The 22,167-nt window shown below is 38.2% G+C and overlaps 3 protein-coding genes and 1 long non-coding RNA gene across 4 annotated transcripts; 2 read left to right on the top strand and 2 right to left on the bottom strand.

The window, feature by feature from the left end:
* Positions 1-1,699: 1,699 nt before the first annotated feature.
* Positions 1,700-2,465, bottom strand: tshba (thyroid stimulating hormone subunit beta a). Its single transcript, XM_070902685.1, has 2 exons — positions 2,295-2,465; positions 1,700-1,995 (listed from the first exon to the last, which is right to left on the bottom strand). The coding sequence occupies exons 1-2, from the start codon at positions 2,454-2,456 to the stop codon at positions 1,717-1,719; spliced, it is 441 nt and encodes a 146-aa protein (XP_070758786.1). The 5' UTR covers positions 2,457-2,465; the 3' UTR covers positions 1,700-1,716.
* A 2,432-nt stretch (positions 2,466-4,897) lies between these two features.
* On the top strand, positions 4,898-11,087 carry slc5a8l (solute carrier family 5 member 8, like). The gene is made up of 15 exons (XM_070902350.1): positions 4,898-5,251; positions 5,638-5,703; positions 5,965-6,016; positions 6,580-6,647; positions 6,796-6,950; positions 7,280-7,420; positions 7,509-7,638; positions 7,751-7,839; positions 8,173-8,285; positions 9,224-9,291; positions 9,406-9,492; positions 9,623-9,816; positions 10,525-10,634; positions 10,766-10,851; positions 10,974-11,087. The coding sequence occupies exons 1-15, from the start codon at positions 4,898-4,900 to the stop codon at positions 11,085-11,087; spliced, it is 1,827 nt and encodes a 608-aa protein (XP_070758451.1).
* A 1,125-nt stretch (positions 11,088-12,212) lies between these two features.
* LOC139283382 (uncharacterized) lies at positions 12,213-14,238 on the top strand. Its single transcript, XR_011597314.1, has 4 exons — positions 12,213-12,276; positions 12,694-13,183; positions 13,294-13,446; positions 13,531-14,238. It is a non-coding gene; the product is annotated as an uncharacterized lncRNA (long non-coding RNA).
* Positions 14,239-14,296: 58 nt separating this feature from the next.
* sycp1 (synaptonemal complex protein 1) lies at positions 14,297-21,654 on the bottom strand. Its single transcript, XM_070902316.1, has 33 exons — positions 21,526-21,654; positions 21,164-21,248; positions 20,999-21,066; positions 20,747-20,908; positions 20,535-20,602; positions 20,347-20,420; positions 20,197-20,255; positions 20,020-20,086; positions 19,810-19,883; positions 19,620-19,728; positions 19,125-19,219; positions 18,864-19,048; positions 18,712-18,779; positions 18,571-18,632; positions 18,335-18,451; positions 18,141-18,245; positions 17,926-18,029; positions 17,698-17,815; positions 17,503-17,573; positions 17,326-17,407; positions 17,159-17,221; positions 17,008-17,070; positions 16,857-16,919; positions 16,647-16,763; positions 16,446-16,556; positions 16,260-16,352; positions 16,075-16,149; positions 15,884-15,970; positions 15,644-15,790; positions 14,934-15,005; positions 14,737-14,844; positions 14,558-14,623; positions 14,297-14,437 (listed from the first exon to the last, which is right to left on the bottom strand). Exons 1-33 carry the CDS (start codon positions 21,652-21,654, stop codon positions 14,297-14,299), a joined length of 3,108 nt encoding a protein of 1,035 aa, XP_070758417.1.
* Positions 21,655-22,167: the final 513 nt, after the last annotated feature.

The following is a 22,167-nucleotide window of genomic DNA, read 5'->3' as shown; positions in this document are numbered from 1 at the left end:
GTATGGTTTGTCTGAATGAAAGAGTGGTTGGTATGTGCGCCACATAGCTGGGTCTCTTGGAGCGCTGATGGAGGCAAATTCCATTTCATCCACTGCTTTATCCATAAGGGTTTTCAAAACACCGCTACACAGGGAATTTCAGCAGAGCAATCGAACCATTGTGCCATATCAGTCTGATGCTTTTAAAGTAATTTCAGGTCAACTGTTAGTATATAGTATACAGTATAATTTACCCTCCAGTTTTGTGGATTTATGAGTAAAGCCATGCTTCACCATATGGATCATTTGGGTCAAAGGAAAAGAAGCAGTAGAGAATTTGATATACATGAATAAACAAAGACATAAACAACAGACCACCATTTTGTCAGCCGACTGTTTGCAAGGTTAAACAGAGTGTCGGGTTGTCAGAAGTTGTACAAGCTTTCTCGAGGTTATAGTGGCTCAGCATTTTACAAACTGGTTTTCCATCTGTACTTTCCCCCCATACAGTCAACAGGACCTCATCTAGTTCATTCCACTTCTTTCCCCCAAAACACACCTCAAGGTTGCTTCAAGGTTTTTAATTTTATGAATCGTGTCAGGCATCAGTGGCACAAAGGCTACCTTGATATGGGGAGTAATGCAGATGGTGATCACACCTGCTGACCGTTTCTCTCTGTAAGAGGACAATTCTCCTTCACACTGTGTGAACCCTTTAAATCCGATGTTTTGCTGGCCTTTATTTCACCAGCTTTCTATTCTATTTTATATTTTACTCTATTCTGATCAAAATGCTTTAAAATGCAAGGAGAGAGAGGCAGAACCAACAAATAACTCAGACATTAACTGTAACTGTCTGAGTCTAGCAAAACATTTTTTTTTTATCAACATAGAGATACTTTAATATAGAAACTGTCACTGACAGAAGACTGCTGTGATATATCGAAATGATAGAATGTAAAATAAGATGATGACAGAGCGATGTCACACAGATCCACATGATGGACTTATCCATTCTGAACTGCTGAGCTATTAATAAGCTCCAGCTGTCTTACCAAATTCCCTTTGTGAATGGGAAACTACAGACACAAACTCTACTTGGGCTGAGACAAAATGAACAGTTAACAAACTCACACTGTGAATCTGGTGTTTGGTGACTCTTCCGTGCCTGATCTTTGTGGTTTAACATCCTTGTGGATAATCTATTTAATAAGAGGTATGTCAACAATCACGTGTCTTCCAGAATGACTCCTGAGGCAAATATAGTATCCTGAGGTGACATTGTGGACCGTCATGGCCTTGTGTTTGTTATGTAGTAAACACAAAGCTACGGTCCGTCACAGGATGTGATTAAGTCAAGCACAGCTTAGTCTGAGAGCTATTTAGAGACTTCAGCTTTAATTGATTCCATTCAGAGTATCCCTTTTAAGAATAAACAAAATTATGAGTCACACACACGGAGGATATACAGGAGGATAAATAATGAAGCTGACAAAAATACGCACCAGGATTGATCCCCCCCATTGTAAACTGAGAAGCAGAGCTGCAGCACAAACAGGTTGGGCAACAAAGGGACAGTAACAACAAGCTGGTACAATAGGTAACAGTACAGACAGAGCAGATATCACTGTATCCATCACAAGCTAAAGGATGACGTTTGTCTCTTCTCAAAACACTCATGCAATTTCAGCTTGGTAATTTTTAATTTTAGTGCTGAGAATGATAACAACAAAAGAATCAGAACGGGATCATGTAGTTGCTCTGACCAGCGTATGGGTAGAGACGTCTGATTGGTTTGGTACACCTAGCTCCGTCCACGCTGGCCCTGTGTGCGCACTCGTCACTGTCGGTCCTGCAGGCACCACAGTGGCAGCTGAGAGCCACAGGGTAGGTGAAGACAGGGTTGGCGTCGATGGGACAGCCGGGCAGTACGGCTGTGCGGTACTCCACCTTGTCATAGTTACAGCCTCTCTGGATAAGGAAGCGAGGGCCGAGTATATCCCTCATGTTGCTGTCCTGCTCAACGTACACAAACACATGAATGGCCTTTCAATAAGTTTTAAGTCCTTGAGAACAAAAACCTTATTTAGGGTGTTTGTTTTCAACTTACACTGGGAAACAACTAACATCAAACACTTTGATTATGGTAAAATGGAAATGTTTTGATTATTTGACTAATAGTTGATTCATACCTTCCAGCCAGAATTTTCATTGTCCATGGTATAAACTTTTACATAATTCATTTTTCTGCTTCCATTTTTCTACCTGAAGAAATTAATGACAGTCTATTCTTTCACCACAGAGGACATACGTACCCTTGAGTAGCAAAATCCCATGCAGATGGTGGTGTTGATCGCCACACAGTAGTCACACTCAGGTCTCTCCACATACAGGGTGAAGTCAGTGGGTAAACACATGGGAACAGCTGGGCTAAACAGCAGAAACAGGAGCCAGCAGGTGAACAGTGCAGTCTCCATGTTAAGCTATGTTATTTATTCCTAATCAATTTGGGACCTGCATGGGAAGGAAAGATAGAGAGACAAATTGACAAATAGATAACACAGAGGATCAAAAGTTTGGTTTCTTAAATATTATTTGATCCCCTCTGCGTGCGAGTGAGTTACCTGCTTAAGAGATGTGGGCCCCTGCAGGCCTGATGATGCTGTGGCTCTGAACATCCCTGCTGAACAGTATTTATGCGAACATTATATAATCCACGTTTATCCAAGCTAGACGTTATCTTCTATCTGTGACGAAAAGGAAGAACTTTCAGTCCATTATGTGGATGACATGAATTAATAATTTCCTTCATGAACAAAATCATGCAGTAACCAAGGAAACAGACGCAATGGATTCTGCACTAGCTGAAAAACTGTCTACTAGATGTCCCAAAGCTTTGTCTCTGTTTTGTTATGTAAAGAGCCACTTAAATTTTAACCCGCGTTTTACTTCATTTTCCAAAACAAACCTAATCTGCCTCTCATTTGAAGAAAAATTAACTGAAGAAAAAGCACCTCTTGTACTACAAAATATTTCAGAGCACTTTCTGAATGTCCGAATGTTGCTTTGTGCATTTTGGGTTTCAAAAATCTACACCAGTCAGCAATGTGCACAAGTCAATTCACAAGCTGTCACAGTCCAGTCCACCTGTGCTGAACACGGGTAGAAAACATTCAGAGCAGGTTTATCTAATCAAATGCTCTCATAGTAAGTCAAATAAAAACTGCTGCAGTAGACATCAGCATTCATATCTAAACAAATTCTGCAGACTTCCTTATCTATATGTTTGTTCAATGATTGTCAAGGATAGTCAAAGTCTCTCTGACACATTAAGTCATAAGTGTGAGGCATGTGATTAATGAAATTGCTGTTTGTTTTGATCTCCTCTTCATTTATACTTCAATAGGATTCCTACAGACAAACACATGTTTTTCTTGGCATTGCTGTACTGTGTCATTAATCAGACTATCTCAAAATTGTCTTCTTTTTAATTTTTTCCATCTAATAACAGTTATCTTTTACAATGCACATGGCTGACGTGATGTCATTCTCCAGTAGTGAGTTCATCTAACGGTGAATAGGAATAATGCCCACAAAGAACATTACAATACAATGAAAACATAAACAGTATAGTGTAAGTTCAATGTCCATTTTAGCAGTTCATTCATTCTCTCCAGCTCTTACTCACCTTTACAAACATTAACAGTACGTGTCATTTTACATTAACTTTCCAACAGTCTAGAACTGATTCTCTCATTAAGAATGACTTGAATGAAATCAACCAAAAATCTCCATTCATTAGATCACTAATATGGGCAGCATGGTGGCGCAGTGGTTAGCACTGTCGCACAGGAGGTAAATCTGGTTAGAACGGGTTGGGGGTTCAATCCCCAAGTGTCCTTGAGCAAGACACTGAACCCTAAGTTGCTCCTGATGGAGCACCTTGCATGGGTGTGAATGTGTGAGTGAATGGGTGAATGAGACTGAGATCCATTTACCATTTAATATCACAAGTAATCACACTTAATATCCGTTGTACTGACATAAAGGTCCCTGCCAACAGCTTACACCTACTGTTTTTGAGTTTGAAATGGCACACTTCTCTATGCATCACTGGACTGATAATCAAAGATATAGATAAAGTAAAGCAATGGTAGACACATGTGACAAAAGGGATGTTCCAGCAGGAGTGGTGACCCAACCTTAAAGATTTGACCTGCCCCTTTTCACGTAACCAACTACTGAGTAACCTGGACTCGTATAAAGATCCCTCCTGGATGTGTCACTATGTCATTTAATTTCATAAGAAAAAGAGACATCTTGACAGCAGAGAGTCTCTTGTTTGGCATCAGAACAACAAAACCTCAGGCACACCACGAGGTCACCACCTTTTACAATCACTGAAATTATGGCTGACCTCAGTACGGAGTGTCCTTGATGGATTATTAACTAAAGTGAACTAATCTTTATAGACTGCTGAAAGCATCAGAGTGGACCAAACTCCTGCCACTTGCAGGAGATGTAGCTGAAGTATCTCATTGTTCTTCTGTCACTCGGAGCGACACTTATAGTGGATAGTTGGATCGGCAAAACCGAAAACAACAGAGGACTAAAACCCTGAACTCTGTGGATTTATCTGTTCTTTGCTGAAGGTTTGAAGGGAAACTTTTGATGTGAGTGCAGCTGCTCTAAATGCGTGACAGTTGACAGATTCTGAAATGCACTGAAAAGAGCTTTTCTTGCTGTCTTTAGTGTGTATTTTGTTCTTGGTATTGGTATATGGGACAATTTCAGGATCAACAGAACAGGGAGGAACATTGGCAAGATTGCATAATACAGAAATCCTTCAGAATCTAAGCATTCTTAACAACAGTTCAGAGAGAAGTGTTCTGCTGAAGCTCCTTCTGCTGAACTAACCATGGTTGGTACAGGTGGTCCAGTGGCCACTTTCTCTGTGTGGGATTATGTGGTGTTTGCTGGAACAATTTTGGGGGCAGCTGGCATTGGCCTTTTCCAGGCCATTCGCGGCCGTAAGGAGACCAGCAGTGCTGAGTTCTTGCTGGGTGGACGGCAAATGACAGCTGTGCCGGTTGCCATGTCGCTCACTGCCAGCTTCATGTCTGGCATCACAGTCATTGGCACACCTACTGAGGCCTACCGGTTTGGAGCTGCATTCTGGCTCTTCGGCTTCTCCTATGCCATCATGTCTGTCATCACCGCTGAGATCTTTGTCCCGCTTTTCTACACACTGGGGATCACCAGCGCCTATGAGGTAAGGAAATATAACAGACTGTAAATGATTATAATAGTGCAAAGGCTGGCTGACAGGTGCAGCAGGAAATAACTTATAATAGAGGGTCAACAAAGCAAACATGCTTTATTGGTAGGCTACAGAAATACAAGACTTTTAAAAAGTTAAAGTGGCTAATGATTCATCCATTATAGTTGGCAATACGTCTGGTTTAAAACGATCAGAATCCAACTGCTATAAAAGTGTTTCCTCCAAAAAGTGGGCGGACATTGAAGTTACAAACAAGAGAAAAAAAAAAGAAGAAACAAACACCTTTAACATTTTGTAAGTGTGGATGTATAAACTTAACCACTGTGTGTGAACCAAATCATCAGTTTAATGATATCTGACTGTCCTTTCAATTCTAGTACCTGGAGATGCGCTTCAGCCGGCCCATTCGGATAATTGGGACCTCAATGTACATCACACAGACGGTAACTAAAACATGCTTTAAAAAATAAAGATAAATACGAATATTCAATTACTTTTTGTAATTAGATAATTAAAAACAAAGTCATGAAGAATGGAACAAACATTCATAATTAATATGGAAAATGTAACATGGTAACAAGCACCTGTCTTTTTTCTTTTTGACGTTATGTAAAATTGATTCTTGATACCAACTCCAAGATTAATATGAATCACATGCTTGTTGTGTTTCCACCTAATCAACTAATAGTGGAATCTCTTCTCAGGTCCTGTACACCGGATTGGTCATCTATGCTCCAGCTCTTGCACTAAATCAAAGTAAGTCTATACATGGGCTGCTCTTGCAACGATTATGGATAAAAAGTACTTTGTATGATGCTGTCGTCCTCCAGAGGTACCTGCGTTATTGTTGATTAGCTGCAAACTCTCCCGTCTCCCTCTTCTGGAAAATAAACTTCTGGACAAACAAGGGTAGACAAGAGTTTTTTTAGATTGTAGCCTTATTAACTGTAACATAAGTAAACTGCAACTGCACCCTATGGATACTGTGTTCAGTCTAATCTTCTTACAATTACCTATTTTGTCCTGATAACAGAGTTCATATACTACTGATAGAGTTGTTAAAGGATACAGCTGAGCTTCATTCTCTCTTGTTTATCTTAAACTCAAGTCCGACCTAAAAACAAAAAGGTGACCATGTGTGTTTTTGTTTGAAATAAAGGAAAAATTAATCACTTGGGCCAAATTACAAAAGAATACACCATTTCAGAGACGTGATGGAGACTTTGACTTGAAGTTACTAAAACTGTCACATGTCGTTGTCTCTCAATGGACTTATTTTGATATTTGAATCATGATGGAGCTTTTTTGTCATTATTCAGTCACAGGACTTGATCTATGGGGAGTGCTGGTGGCTACAGGAGTGGTGTGCATCATCTACTGCACTTTGGTTGGTATTGTGCATTTCAAAAAGTATCTATGGTATTGAATTAATGATCTGCGTACCAAACAGTATTCAAGTGTTTCATGTAGCCTGGAAAGGCTTCACAAAATTACTTGGAAATTATAAGTTTGCTCTAACATGGATTTTGTTTCAGGGAGGTCTGAAAGCAGTGATCTGGACGGACGTGCTGCAGATGGTGATCATGCTAGCAGGTTTTGTAGCTGTTATAGCTAGAGGAGCTGTACTGCAGGGAGGCCTGACGAAGATTTGGGAAGACGCCGAGCAAGGAGGCCGACTAGAGGCGTTTGAGTAAGTACACAAGCAGACTTGTGTCAAATAGTATTCGTTGTTAGTTTGTTTTAAACAGATTATGATACCAGATGGATGGGGCTTCATGAATCAGAGCAATTAGTTTGCAGCCACAGGAAAACAAATTACATCGGCTTTCCTATAATTGTTTCCTGTGACTCATTATTGCTCTAGTATCCAAGGAAGGAAACTTTACTGGAAACTGTTCTGCACACAAAAATAAAGGAAAAGAAAAGTGTCATCCCACATTATCAGAAGTGTGTTCTGTTGTTGACATCCCCAAACATTACCTTCGGTATTCTTTCTCATGTTGTTGACTTTTACCACAGTTTTGACCCCGATCCTCTGAAGCGACACACTTTCTGGACTATTGTAGTCGGTGGCAGCATTATGTGGGTGTCAATCTACTCTATCAACCAGTCCCAGGTGCAGCGCTACATCTCCTGCAAAACCTTGGGACATGCCAAGATGTAAGCACTCCTGCAATGCAATGCAAACAGTATATTATTGGCTTTGAGCGAAGGTTCATGCACTGACACGTCTTCTTTCATCTCTCAGGTCTTTGTATGTGAACATGGTTGGCTTGTGGGTTACTGTTAGTCTGGCCATGTTTTCTGGATTCACCATGTATTCCATTTACAAGAACTGTGACCCACTCACAAACGGTGATATAAGCATGCCTGACCAAGTAAATGCAGCTGCAATTATCTCTTTACTCGACATCACATGAACGTCATGCTGTTTGTTATGTAACAAAGCATTATGATCAACAGTAAAAATGGTTTGTATTTGTAAACCAGCTGCTGCCCTACCTTGTGATGGATATTCTGGAAGTCTACCCTGGAATCCCTGGTTTATTTGTGGCTGCAGCATACAGCGGTACCCTTAGGTGAGACAAACAAGGAAAAAACTTTTTTTTACACAAGAGCTAAAAAAATGCTGTTTTGATAAGGAAATGCTCTAGTAGGTACAATACAATGATGAGGAAAGAATGACCTGACAATAATACCTGGGTTATGTCGCTTCCACGTCATTCCACCACTGACGACTTAAGTTATTGTTACATTTGCATTTCTAGTCATTTTATTTATACATAATGCAAGAAACTACCATCTGCATGCTACCTGAGACTAATTGTATCTATAATGTAACCTGCCATTTAAATGCATCAGCCTTTTTGTTCTGGTCAGTGACTAAAAGCTTAACGTTGTATATTTTTCAGCACGGTGTCCTCCAGCATTAATGCCCTGGTTGCTGTCACTGTGGAAGACTTTATTCTTCCAGTGTGCAAAAACCTCACAGAGAAACAGGTGACTTGGATGAACATGGGCCTGAGTAAGTTGTGTAAAAAATGCTTTCACAGTACACAGTAGCCAAAGAATGAGCAAGTATTAGAAAAGAATAAGGTAAAGAGGGACTAACTACTACTAAGGAACTAGTACTACTACTGCAACTCATTCATTTAAGACGTATTTGGACATTTGAGTTAAAACATAATTTCATGAGTTTATTACATTCTGCTCCTGAATACCACAGTAATCAACCTACATGTATGACTCTTATTACCCCCAGACACAGTGAAGCTCACAAGATACCAGTAAACACTAAGCTAACCATTGACTTATCTTGTTATTCTTAGCAGGAGATTAAATGTGCTTTCAGTTCCTCTGTATAAGTTACGACATGATTGAAATGTAGATATAGATGGCCTGATAGCAAATCTTGTTTATTCAAGGACACAATTAAATCATTATTTGTGAAGAGTTTCTGTGAGCACACTGCACGAACAGTGGTTAATACTTGTAGTCCACAGTGTTTGATCAAGTAGATTCACTGAGAAAAACCTGTGCAGGCAGGAACATGTCGGTCCTGTCAGTTTCTTTTGAGAGGGTAAGTTCCAGGGTGTGGCTCCATTACCTCATTTTCTGTGAATTCTGCAGAAAAGACAACTCTTATAGACACTGGTTAGTAAGCACTGTTTGTGCACAAGGTCACAATGTCCCTGTTCATTATAGTGCAGTCATAGGTGTTAATCAGAGATGGGAGGGAAACGGAAAGAAAACAGGGTTTCTGTAGGGTTCACCAATTAAATATAAGATCTTTTTCTTACCACATAGAATGCAACTGAATACCTGTTTCGGTATGAAAGCATGATGGAAAACCACTTTTTAAGACCTGCGGATACCCTGGAAAAATTTGCCTTTGGATCTGCAAGAAAGTTGTGATTAGATCCTTTCTCTTATTTCAATAATGTTGATTGTAACATCTTCCAGGTGTATTCTTTGGCGCTCTGTGTATTGGGATGGCTGGAGTTGCTTCAGCAATGGGAAGCGTTTTGCAGGTAAACGTCTCTAACATCATGCACTAACACTCCTGCAGCCATGAATTGCTCTACATCGCCACCAAGAGCTGAATCTTAAGAACTACAAGCCCCCTGATGGTTTTCTATTTTCAGGCAGCTCTGTCCATATTTGGCATGATCAGCGGGCCTCTTCTTGGTCTTTATCTATTAGGCATGCTATTCCGCACATCAAATTCAATAGTGAGTATTTCCTTTTACTGGAACGTTCACTGGCACAACTGCACCCTCTCACAATACAATAAAAGTTTGCTAATAAAACAAACGTGAAACATTCAGGAAGTACTTGACTGCAGTCATGTTTACTTTGCAGGGAGGACTTGTGGGAATGATTATTGGTCTAGTGCTAAATCTGTGGGTGGGAATTGGAGGCCAGATTTACCCACCAACAGCTGAAAAGACAATTCCTCTTGAAGTCAGCACTGCAGGCTGCAACATCACAATGGGCCAAAACTACACAACGACAGCTCCGTGGACCAGTCCAGTGACTCTGACCCCGCAGCCCGAGTGAGTCATATTACATAAAAAAAGGTCCACAAAGCACATGATGAGATCACAATAAACAGGAATACTCATTAGCATTTTAATTTAGCAAATGAATACAGCACAGAAGTACAAAAAATGATTTATGGCTTAAAAACTGGCCTAAAAAGACTTAATTTGCTAGTTCATCACAGAAAGTAAGAACTTTTTGTTCTCTTTGCTGTCAAGGTAGGGCAGCTACAATGCTAAGTCTTGGTGTACACACTTGATCAAGCAATCCACTGTTGTATAGGATTTAAATGCATTTCAAAATAAATTCTGAAACTGATGTGCAGTGATCGAGTGAAGAGTGAAGGATCTCCACTGTGACAAGATCCAAAGACAGTCTAGATGTATACCTATAAAAAAAAAATGCACTTCAGCTGCAACAATTAGTTTATTTATCAATTAGTTGATTGACAAAATCAATCAGCATCTATTTTGATAATCGGTGAATTGTTCAGGATTTGCTGCTCTTCTGTTTTATATCATTGTAAACTGAATATCTTTGGGTTTTGGACTGTTAGAATGTATTCTGACCTTTTATAGACCAAACAATTAATTGAGAAAATAATCTGCAGATAAATCAATAATCGGTAGTCGCAGCCCTACTTCAGAAAGAAGTGGCAATCATGTTGGTGTAACGTGTAGAATAACAGGAGGATGATACTAAAACGATTTCCTGTGTGTCAGTGTCAGACCACCTCTGGCAGACTCCTGGTACTCTCTGTCCTACCTCTACTTCTCTCTCTTGGGTGCACTGATCACAATCGTGTCTGGCCTGCTGGTGAGCATGATCACAGGTGAGACATCATTCCCTAACCTCTTCTCCCACTTCAGAGACACACCAATGCGTGTATGGTCTAAATGTTTAATATCATGATCTAAATCTACCATACAACAATTATGGGAATATGTATCTTTTTCTTTTTAGGTGGATGCAAGCAAGAAAAAATGAACCCTAATCTGTTTGTGAAGAAGAGCGACCTGATCTGCTTCAGCTGCTGTAGTAAATCAGAGGTAAGAGACTGGCCCTTTTGTTAGATAATTGATAACAAAGTGAGGATATATTACTCACCAAACTACACAAGATTTTGTCATAAGTTATTAATAGTTTTCTTATTGTTCTGAACCCACTACAGACATCAGACACAACAAAAAAGGCTGCAACAGACTTTCATATGGAAGCTGACAACTCAACATTCACAGACTCTGACGTGATGAGTAAAGATGTTGAAAAAGCCACTAAACTGTAATGCTGCTGTATCAATACATTGTTCCTTCATGGAGACATTTTAAACCAAAACAAGGCACAATTGTTTTGCTGCTACATCCCTGTGGTGGATTTGATTTACAAAAACAAATACTTGTAACTCTATTACTGGTATGTGCCTATTTATGTTGATATGAATTGTAATGTGCTAAAATTGAAATACAAAATAATTTAGGTTTTACATTAAGAAAGAGTGAAAAAGCTTGGCAAAACTAAAACTGTAAAAGGATTCAAATTCAGGAAACAATTCAAATTCCAAAGCGTGCTTATTTATACTGTATGTTGCAACAGAAAAAACAAGGAATATTCAGTAGGAAAATGTTCTGCAGCATTTGGTGGTATAACATGATAAGGTCACCACATCTTTTGCCCCACACTGATTGAGCTGTTCCCATTTCCTGTTTAGCAGAGATGTGGCAACACTGTTTTACTTGTATTGCCCTTTGTTCAATTGTTCTCCCTGATAGCAGCTGCTAGCTCGATATTCTCTACCTGAACATTGTCCTGCTTCATTTCATGCTGAAACAGACAGGCACACTGGCAATTTTGTTTATTTCACAATATGCATAATGACATTACGGTTTTGAAGGAACAATGGCCATCTGTTTTTGAGTATGTGTTTATTACCTGTTTATTTTTATATGGAAATTGTGCACTCTTTATGAAGTACCTGTACAAATTACTCACAAATTCTACTGGTTAATAAATATTTTGTACAAAATTCAACTGTGTTGACTGAAAACACGTACACAGGGGTACAAACTCAGCACAAAGAACTTCAGAGTGTATGACCTTCAAATGTATGTGAGAGAGAATACAGGACTGTGAAGCCAAGAAAAATACATTTACTGTGTAGTTATTGCTTTGGCAACGTCGTTTCTCTTCTACTCAGAGCTGTAAAATGTATTTGAACTGAGCCAGGGAGAGACAGACAGACAGAGATTGAGCTTTGGTCTAGGTAATAACCGTGTCCTTTGTCTCCCTGGCAACATACAATAGAGGAAGTTTACAAAGCACTGGCCTGCCCACTTTTACCTGCCACTATGCCAACAAATCAACCCTTTAGCCGTTCCAGGTTTGCAGGAAGTGGAGAGTCAGTCGTGACATGGAGGCAGACTCGCTGCCAGGGAAGTGAACTAAGTTGCTGTTTTCTCTGATACTAACAAAATAAGGTGAGCCTATTTTTTTTAAATCAGTCTATAGCAATATATGCAAGAGTAATTTACTTCTCAATCATGTTTGGACTTAGTCAAGCTTTCACATGAGAGGGAGATTAAATAGTTTCCATCGACGTAAGAACAAAAGGTCAGAGTTGGTAGGCTATTATGTATTTTCTAGGGCGTACACAGTCATATTTAGTGTGTATGAAGTCATTTCCTGCAGCAGATCTGTGATACTTGAAAATGCATTGCAAACGACCTACTTACAAAAGGTCATACACCATGCTTAAGATATTGTTTTCACTGTGTAACATAGTGGGGGCTCAGACTTCAGGTTTAAACTAAATATTAATAAGATAAGGGAAACAGATTTTACGGTGTTTATATTTATGCAAGTGTTTTTCAGCCCATGTTTTAATCCCAGTACAGGACTTAATGGTGATGGATACAATCTTTGCTACCCTGGCTTTTTACCTTCTGGCCCCTTCTTTTGCTGAGGCACAAACAGAAAATGGGAATTTGACTACCACACCTACAATAACAAGCCCTGGCTTAAACCTGACACGCACAACCACAATGGTAACCCCATCTAACTCTACTGCACATGTAACTATTATCTCAAACTTGACTGAGAGCACGACTCCATTTACCAGCACGACCTGGTACAATGAAACATTCACCAAAACTACAGTAGCTACAACTGAGAGCACAAGCCATCTCCAGACGTCTCAGTCAACAACCATCATGAGTCCTCTCACAAATAGTACATCACTGACAACGACGGCAACACCTGGCACTCACACTCAAACAGCAATGCAGACCACAGCAGGTTACATTAGTCCATCTGATACTACAGTGATTACAACCGCAAATTCATCTCACACCGTCAACACAACCTCAATATCCAGAACCACACAAGGTAAGCAGGCTTATTGCTCTTACTTGTAGTTTTATCAATGATTTAATTGCTCATTTTATGTTGATATTTAACTCACATGAATGAATTTCATTTCTTCCCTGTGTTACTAGGTTTGGGACTAAACAGTTCAGAAAAGAATATGACTATTCTCCTCAGTGTTGTACTTGGAGTGTTTGCTATGGCATTGGTTGTGTTCATGTTTCACAGATGCAAACATAAAATCCAATACTTGCATCAACCTCTTGACAACACTGATGACATGGGTAATGAGTTCCCCTTCATCATGCAATCAATACTGACTATTTGTTGTTATTAGCAGTTAAAAATACCTATTCAATTTTCAACAGATGCATTTGTGGCAGACGATGACACACTCGTAATTTCTGGAGGACTTTATGATGGCCATCCAATATACGACAATGTACCAACAGCCCCAGCAGATCAATCTCAATTCCGTCTTGAGTTCCTTAATTAAGGAGAGAGAGAGAGTTCCTACAATGAGACGTCACCCATGGACTAAACCAATTTTCTTCATCTGCCAGTCAGTACAATTTCAAGACTGAAATTTCACCCCTGAGAAATTCAAATTCTTCATGAGTGGCTAACGGCAGAGAGGAGAGAAAATAATAACGGACAAAACATTCAAACAAGGACAATGCTGATCGATTTGAACATCACTTTTACTTAACTGTCAATACTAGGATACATAAATATATTAAGAGTAAAACATAACAACTACACCTTTTCCCACACCAACAATATAAACCTATGCTGAATGAATGAGATTTCATGTGAACACCAGTAAAGATAAATCATTCCATACAACAGCACTACAACAAGTACTTAAAATCATAGAGTGACTCTACAGTCACTTAAAGTCTACCTCCAAACCCCAAACAAACTTGCTAAAATATGAACACCTAAATCTTTCAGTTGTTAATGATCCATAACAATACTTTCTATGCATGTTAAGGAATACATTTGCTTGTTGTTATTAATAACAGTGTCTACTTGAATGGTCCTAAATATGCATGCTAAGAAAGAAAAAAAACATGAACACCTAAACCTGTCTATTGTTATCATCACTGTGTATCTGACCTGTCACAGCAATTTTTATCCAAAGACCTTCTCATTGGTTTTCTTCATTTTTTTGTCACAGCCAGTAACTGCAGTCCAACCAGCATCTCTCATCCTTTTCATTGCAGCTAGCTTCAAGGAGCTACCTGGTGATTTATGAGTGACAGGGCTCTGGATCTGAAAAAATGTTGATCCATTTTTTTAATGAAAATTACCAGGCATTATTTCTTCTTTGTTCATACATAAAATGCATACATATAATCTCTAAATGGTATTACAACACAATGGCCATGTTACCTTTTTGAAGACGTTGAGTTTGCAGCGTGGAGAAGAAATATTGGCTGTGGGTGCACTTGCAAAGTTCTGTCAAGATGAGAAACAGAAGGCCCAATCAGCTCTTCTGGCAATCTTGCACAAATTATCAAATGAACCAAACATATACTTTTGACAAATAAACCAACCACCACCAAACTCACCAAGAGATCATTTTGATCAGAGCTGTCAGACTTGGGGTCAAGCTCTAGGGTGCTCTTCCCCCAGCGTCCTGCCTTTTCAACAGAAGGGGGTGTCCTTATTCTGTAGGCCTGTAAGGGTATTCAAAGAGTGAATGTCAGCAAAGGTCATTAATATTGTTATTCATTTTGGAAAATGTCAGAATGATACTGTATATTACTTTGATCTTTGACGTTCCACCAACCCTGTTGGTAATACTTCTCAGGGTTTTCAGGTCTTCATTGTGACTTTCCTATGATGAAAAGTCAGTCAGAGTTGAATGAACGTCAGAATTATTATGAATGCTATAATAGTAGACAGAAACACATAGACAACACTCTGATGTTATACTGCCTCTATCACAGCCAGTCAACATTTACTTTATGAACAAATTAAATTGTCTACCTTGGTCTTTGGTGTCAGACACCTTAACCACAGAAGATATACAATGTTATTGTAGTTAAATTTGTCTCCTGGCAACAGAAAATCATCCAAGTGCATTCACATACAAGTACACAGCCTTTGCACGTACATGCACGCAACCCAAAACACCTACCATTTTCTTTCCCCAACAAACAATTTAGGTGAATAATGGACAGTATGTCTGTATGAAGAAGGCAAATACTGTTGAAAGGTTATAAGTCGGCATCCCTGATGAGATGATGGTCTGAATGGGACTAACAGGTGAGTTAATACACAATGTCCACAGTACTTTTACTTAACCTTTCTTGAACATGAAAATGCCAGTTGAAAGTCCAATAATAAAGTAAGAATGCAAAATACGTTTTTGACAACTTGATGATCTGGTTTCCATCTCACAACAATTAAGAATGTGCCTGAAATGAGACAATATGCTCAATCAATCTAAAAACTTTGGTATATTAAACTCACAGTTTTCTTCATAACTGCGGTACTTCCATCATCTTTGCTGTAGGAGGAAGTTTTCCTGGTCTTGGTGAAGTCAAACACGTGTCTCTTTGAAGAGATCTGTTTTGGAGTCTCTGAACATCGCAGTTGTTTATAGTTTGAGGCAGGTGACTAGAATTTTAAAGATGAGTTCTTGGTTAAGTACATGTGATGACAAAGCACGCCATCAGTGGTAGACTATGTGCTGATGTACAGATTTTGTACCTGCTTGTTTGTTGCTTCTGACAGCTGAGTGGTTTTCATTGATGACATTTCTTTCTTCAAATTAGTTAGCTCCTTCTGCAGGGTTTTCTAATAGCAATGAAAAGTGTTTCTCAAAGAATGAAGTGTCTCTCAAAAGGTCAAGTACGTTTCATTAAAAAGCCAAAAATAAACTGATTCAAACTAGGGCATACCTTCTCTGTCACTTCTGTCTCCAGCTGTTGTTTCAGTTGATCATTATCTGTCTTATGCTTTGAGAAATCCAACTCCTGATTTTAAGAAATTAGTTTTGGCAATGTTAGGATATAATTAAAAAAAAAAAAAATCTAATTGTTTCATATGTTAAACAATGTTAATTGATGATTTTTCAGCATCATACCAGTGATTTCCTGTGGGAAACAGCCTCCATCTCTTTCTTCTTGTTCTCATCAAGCTCTGCATCCTTTTCTTCCACCATCCGGTCATACTGGCTCTGGTAATAACAAGTCAAGTTTCTTCCAAATTAACATGAGTTTGGATTGACAGTCGTTAAAGTCCAGTTTCAGACAGCAAAGCATATACTTACCTTATGTTTTTCCATCAGTGCGACCATATCCGCTATCTTGTGTTGACACTTGACTTCTGTGTCTTCCTTTTTTTTTATGGCCTCCACTGCTGTTAATTTTAACGTTTGTACCTGTAAGACAAGGTGTTCATATTCTTAATGTTTTATTCTGCAGAGTTAAAAAAAAATGGTAAACAACATAACGTAACATATATATGTAACCTCATTCTCGAGCTCTGCTGCAAAGGTTGATTTGGACTCAAGACTCTTAAGCAATTTCTGATGGTCTTCCTCATTCAGTCGTTTAAGGCTCTGGGACTCCTCGTGAAGACTGTTGATCTTAAGACAAAAACAACCACATTAAACAGGGTTATACTTATTGTTTTATATCGACATTAAGATCTGTAAGATAAAAAAAAAACATCACCATACCACAGTTTCAAGTTGACTGGATTTCACAATCTCCTTTGCTATTTGTTTCTTAAGCATTTTATTCTGAAAATATACAAGTGAAAGGTTAGCTGAATAAATAACAAAACCATTGCAAGTGTTGTATATCTACAGTTTCATAGTCATCACAAACCTCTTTCTGGTATTCCTCCTGGGCTTTAAGTTTAATTTCAAACTTTTTCCTGAGATTGCACAGCTAAAACCCAAACAATTTCTTGTTAGTTCCAGAAAATGATCAACAATAATAAAAGCATTTTCATTTTTTTCAAAGGTTTTTCAATCACCTTTGCTTCCACGGCTTTAATCCGTTTTAATTTTTCTGTATTTTCCTCCAGCAGATGTTCACACTATACACATATAAATCATCATTTAACACAGTTAGAACTACAGGCATCTTGTTTTTGTTATTGGTTGTTATAATTGGCTATTAGCTAATAGCTGGCATACTTACATTTTTTTCAGTTTTCTTCTGCAGAGTCTCAGTTTCCTGATATTCCACTTGGATTTTGGTTTTAATGGAGTTCACTTCCTCTCTATTTAATGAAAATAAATCCGAATCTAAATCTCGAAAACTACACAATGTCAAACTACTACTACACAATGTCAAACCTCTAAAGTGCAAACTCACCGTAAACATTGGTTTTCCTCTTCCAGTATTTGAATTTCTCTTGTGAGCTTCACAGCCCTCTCTTCACTCACCTGAACAGTCAAATGTGTCATTCATATGATACAGTAAGAAATACAAAACAAACACGTCATTATCATAATTATAATAATTGTAGAATTACAATTAAATTATCACATTTGATTGGATAATTCAGACCTTCATGTTTGCCTCAAAAGCTTTCACATTAGAAGATCCACTCTCAAACTGCTGTTGAATGGCTGCCTTCTCAGACTGCAGCTCATTAAAGTTGGATAATAGCTCTTTGTACTTTACTCTTGACATAATGACATAAATCAAACATTAGACATTAAGATTACAACAGTTTAATATAATATTCTACTGTAAATGCAAATATTATGGAATGGCTGGCTATTGAGAACTCACTCATGCTGCGTGATGTCTTTCCTCAGTTGCTCTGTCTGAAAGGTATGTTCTTTATTTTTCTGTATTTCATAAAACAGTTGTCCCTCCAGCTCCTGCACTTTGGTCTGAGGGTAAACATAATGTGTTGAAGCACTGAATGTTTTTTCGTTATAAAAACAATTTCCCAAAAAGACGGGTAAGAGATGTTGAGTAAGTAAATGAAAGTATGTAAAAACCTCCGTCACTGTGGACTTCTCCTTTAAATCTTCTTGTGCCTTTTCAGCAGCTTCAAAAGACTTCTTCAGTAGATCATTTTCGGCAAAGGCGGTCTCTGCTTCATTCTATATTGATAAAAATCTTATCTAGGGCATGCATTTTTAGGTAACTGTATTAGACCATGGAATAAACATCAAGTATCTATCTGTATCACCTTAAATAGCTGGGCTTCTTCGGTTTTCCTTGAAAGCTCAGCTGTGAGTTCCTCCACTCTGACTTCAGTGACATCAATCTTAACTTTCATGGACTCAATGGATTTTGATTTTTTGTCCTAAGAACAACAATAGCATACTGTGAATGTCTTGAAGTCATATTCTGGAATGTTTAGACTACAATGCACAGTTGAGAAACAAAGAATACACTCTTTTAGAAAATCTAAATACACATTACCAGTTCATCTTCAAGGATTTTGATCTGCCCATCTTTCTTTGCACTCTGCTCCACAGTCTCTCCTGTTTAGTAAAACATTTTCTTTCAGCTTCAAAGACCATTAAATAAAAATATCTACATATTTCACTTAGTGAGGCTTACCTAAAAGTGTGTTTCTCCTTTCAAGTTCCTTGTTGTTTGCCATGAGTTTATCCTCAAGCTCCTTGGCCCTTGAAAATGAGTAGTAACAGGAATATAATGGCATGAGGAAGAATTGCATTGGGTGAGGATGAATTTTCAAAAGCTAATTATACCTCTGCATCTCCAAGGCTAGAGAATTTTGCAGCTTTTCAATGGTTGTCTGAATCTGCTCCAGCTTCTCTACTTGTTGATTTTTAATTCTGCTGAGCTCCTGCAAGTTTAAGTCTTTGCTTTGAATCATCTCTGTATATTCTTCCTTACTTTGTTCCAGCATTGCAGCGATGGCTTTACGATTTTTCTGAAGGAAAGAAAACATTTTAAGGAGACAGAACTCAACAGAGCCCAGCTTCATTGAAAATGAATCTCATCCTCACCTCAGTTTCTTCACAGCGCTGCTCTGCAGTGTGCAGTTTTTGAAGAAGGGATTCCTGTTCAGTTTTTGAGCTTTTGAGAAGTTCATATTGTTCATCTGTAAAGTGGTAAATATTGAATGATATCATCTGTGGTATCCTTCTCTAGTTTTCCTTCAAATAAGTGTACTAATACTGCTCACTGATCTTACATCAAAAAAAAAAACTATTTTATATTTTATAGTTTTAAAGTAAAGCAAAACAGTTAATAAAACCTAGAGAACCGAGTCATGAGCTCACACTGTTAACTTCATTAAATCATATTGCTTACCAATGAGAATTCTAATTGGTCATTGAACATGAATTGAATGTTGAACGCTGCTTGACAAAAAAATGACAATCGACAAAACACTGTTTTGGTATACGAAACAAAGTTTATCAGAACTTCTTTAACAAAAGTTTGAATCTAGAAATGTACAGCTATGAGCACCTTATCTTGAAATCTAATCATGATCTTACTTGTTGCTTCTTGAAGATCTTTGAAGTGCTTCTGGGTTTCATCGAAGTCAAGCAGGATTTTTTGTAGTTCATTTTCCTTATCCTTGAGTTTTGTTTGAAGAACTGCAGCCTGTAAATGCAGATGCAATCCTTGAGTGGTTACATTAAGATCCCAAATAAAGTGATCAGAAGAGAGTTTTATTTTGCTAACCTCTTTCTCTTTAATGTTATATTCTTGCTGATAGTTCTCTTTTAGATTTTCAAACTGCAGCAAGCCCTCTCTGACTGGAAAAAGACTGAATGGTTAATTCTCTTGCTTGTTAATCTATCCATCATGTTATTTCTGACTGATTAAAATGTAGGAAGATTTGGAGTTACACTAGTGAAAAGCCTGATAGTCATAAACTAAAAAACAAACAACCTTTCTGCATCTCCTCTTGATCAGCTTCTGCTCGAACACGAAGGCTTTCAAATGCTGCAATCAGTTTCTACAGAAAAAAAAGTCACTTGTAAACAAGATCAAACCTCATGTCCATGTGTTGTTTTACAAACTCCTGCCCAACAAAGTATTACTAATAAATAAAACTTTGTGGTTTACCTGAATACTCTCACTATTTTCCATAAAGAGGTGATGTGTTTCTTCTCTTTCGGATTCAACTAAAAAATGTAAAGACTAGTGTCATTATTTTCTACACCTGATATTAAGACACGTATTTGGGCAGAAATATTTAAAGCACTTTTTACTTACATAAATGCATTTTCTCAGCTGACCGCTGAAAAGTATCTTTGAGTATATTACATAAGTTCCTTGTTCCATTGTTTCTGCATTTAAAATTTGGAATTTGATATAAACATTATACATAGATAAAACATTTATATTTATCTGATTGGCATGTTTAGTGTGTCTTCAAATTATTTTTCAAACAAAACCCATACTTGTTCCTCAAATCCTCGTTTTCACTGATCTGTTCCTCCAGCTTTATGCTGAGACTTTCATTTCCAAACTGTAAAGACACACACACACAATAGATACCATTATATATATCAAAGGATCGTAGACTATGCTGTTCCTCTAATATCAAAACACTGTATACATATAGTTAGAGAGAAAAAAAGAGATAAATAAACCTTGTCACTGAGGTACACACCTGCAGTTCTTGAAGGGCTTTGCGCTGAGTTTCAATAGTTCTTTTGTTTTCTTGAAGTCTCCTTTCCTTTTGTACAGTGTCAGAGTCAACTTTGACCTTCCAACACTTAATTTTCTCAACTTCATCAAACAGCTTGGAATAAAGCTGTCCAGGATTGCAATTCTGGGGGATATTCACAATGATGGGAAGTAAACTGGCATGCTTTAGAACAAACACGTTTCTAAGGCCAAGTCTATCCTATTCATGCTTCACGTTTTTATACACTGAAAATATTACCTCGTCTTTTTCCATTGGTGGCACAACTTTCATCTTGGGAAAGTCTTTAGAGGAGACACAATTAATTTATTATGAAGTTTATGATACTTGACAACTTTTTGTGCTGAAATAATGTAGCCAGTGTTGTTTAATACAAAATACCTGGTTTGGTTGGTATAGTTGGCGCAACCACTCTTGCATTGGAGAAAGGCATGCTCTGCTCTTTGTCAAAACATTTACTGTAACCCTAGGGGAAAACAGCAATTATACTTAGTCATCATTTGTATTAATGATAACTGCCTCTGAGACTACAGCTGCCTCCATTCATTAATGCTTTTAGCTTACAACAAGGAAAACAATGCCCACAAGTGTGCATACTGTATGTTTAAGACTTTCATTGCTGGTAAAAACTTGGCTAATTATGCTGCAGGGTGGTGTCAGTGCTGAGCTAGCATCAAAGTGTTTTGCCTTTTCTTTATTTATTAATATTTAATGTTGGTTAAATATTGGCTAATTTAACTTACCTGCTGCAGTGTATTCATGATATCACCACAGTTCTCAACTATTTCCTGAGGTCGAACAGCAGACACCTGTCCGGTATTCACCCTGGGAGGTACCAACAGTTTGAAGTTAAAACCCCGGTCTCTCTCCATCCTGAAATGAATGCATAGATGCAGCTCCTGTTATTTAACGTAAAAGCATTAACAGTTAATGGCACAGACTTTATCACGAGGGAGACACAGAAATAATATCCGACAACTTTTGCATTAATTCATTTCACCCAAATGACCTGACGTTACTTCAGCCGTTGGCTAGGTTAGTTAACTTAACTAATTAGCTTGCTAATAACAACTCAGTTTAGCTATCACGCTATCACGTAGCCGACCCACCTTCAGTAATTCCGACGAAACAATAACAAAATATGTGCCAGGCAGAAACATGTAACGTTGTCACGACGTTATTTTGGCAAACAACAGCCACGTAGTTACTTACCTATCAATGGTAATGTTAAATATGAAGTCTTAACTACGACGACCGTATACCGGCGTGTCCAAGAGTTATCCTGTTCCATGTAACGTGAAGTTAACGGTTAGTTTCAAACTTTGTGTAACGTTAACGGCCACCAGGAACAGTACATCCATTATCGGACAGTCTATGTTGTCTAT

The sequence above is a fragment of the Enoplosus armatus genome, chromosome 3 (assembly GCF_043641665.1).
Source record: "Enoplosus armatus isolate fEnoArm2 chromosome 3, fEnoArm2.hap1, whole genome shotgun sequence".
Classification (NCBI taxonomy): Eukaryota; Metazoa; Chordata; class Actinopteri; order Centrarchiformes; family Enoplosidae; genus Enoplosus; species Enoplosus armatus.
This window is presented reverse-complemented; position numbering and strand designations above follow the sequence as displayed.

Coding starts and splice junctions, on each gene's coding strand:
- tshba (XM_070902685.1), bottom strand. CDS start 2,456: ATGGAGACTGCACTGTTCACCTGCTGGCTCCTGTTTCTGCTGTTTAGC. Junction 1,996..2,294: donor TGGGATTTTGCTACTCAAGG/GTACGTATGTCC, acceptor TACGTTGAGCAG/GACAGCAACATGAGGGATAT.
- slc5a8l (XM_070902350.1), top strand. CDS start 4,898: ATGGTTGGTACAGGTGGTCCAGTGGCCACTTTCTCTGTGTGGGATTAT. Junction 7,840..8,172: donor GCATACAGCGGTACCCTTAG/GTGAGACAAACA, acceptor TATATTTTTCAG/CACGGTGTCCTCCAGCATTA. Junction 9,292..9,405: donor CAATGGGAAGCGTTTTGCAG/GTAAACGTCTCT, acceptor TTCTATTTTCAG/GCAGCTCTGTCCATATTTGG.
- sycp1 (XM_070902316.1), bottom strand. CDS start 21,654: ATGGAGAGAGACCGGGGTTTTAACTTCAAACTGTTGGTACCTCCCAGG. Junction 17,574..17,697: donor CTTTTGAGGCAAACATGAAG/GTCTGAATTATC, acceptor TTGACTGTTCAG/GTGAGTGAAGAGAGGGCTGT. Junction 14,438..14,557: donor AACTCAACGTCTTCAAAAAG/GTAACATGGCCA, acceptor ACATTTTTTCAG/ATCCAGAGCCCTGTCACTCA.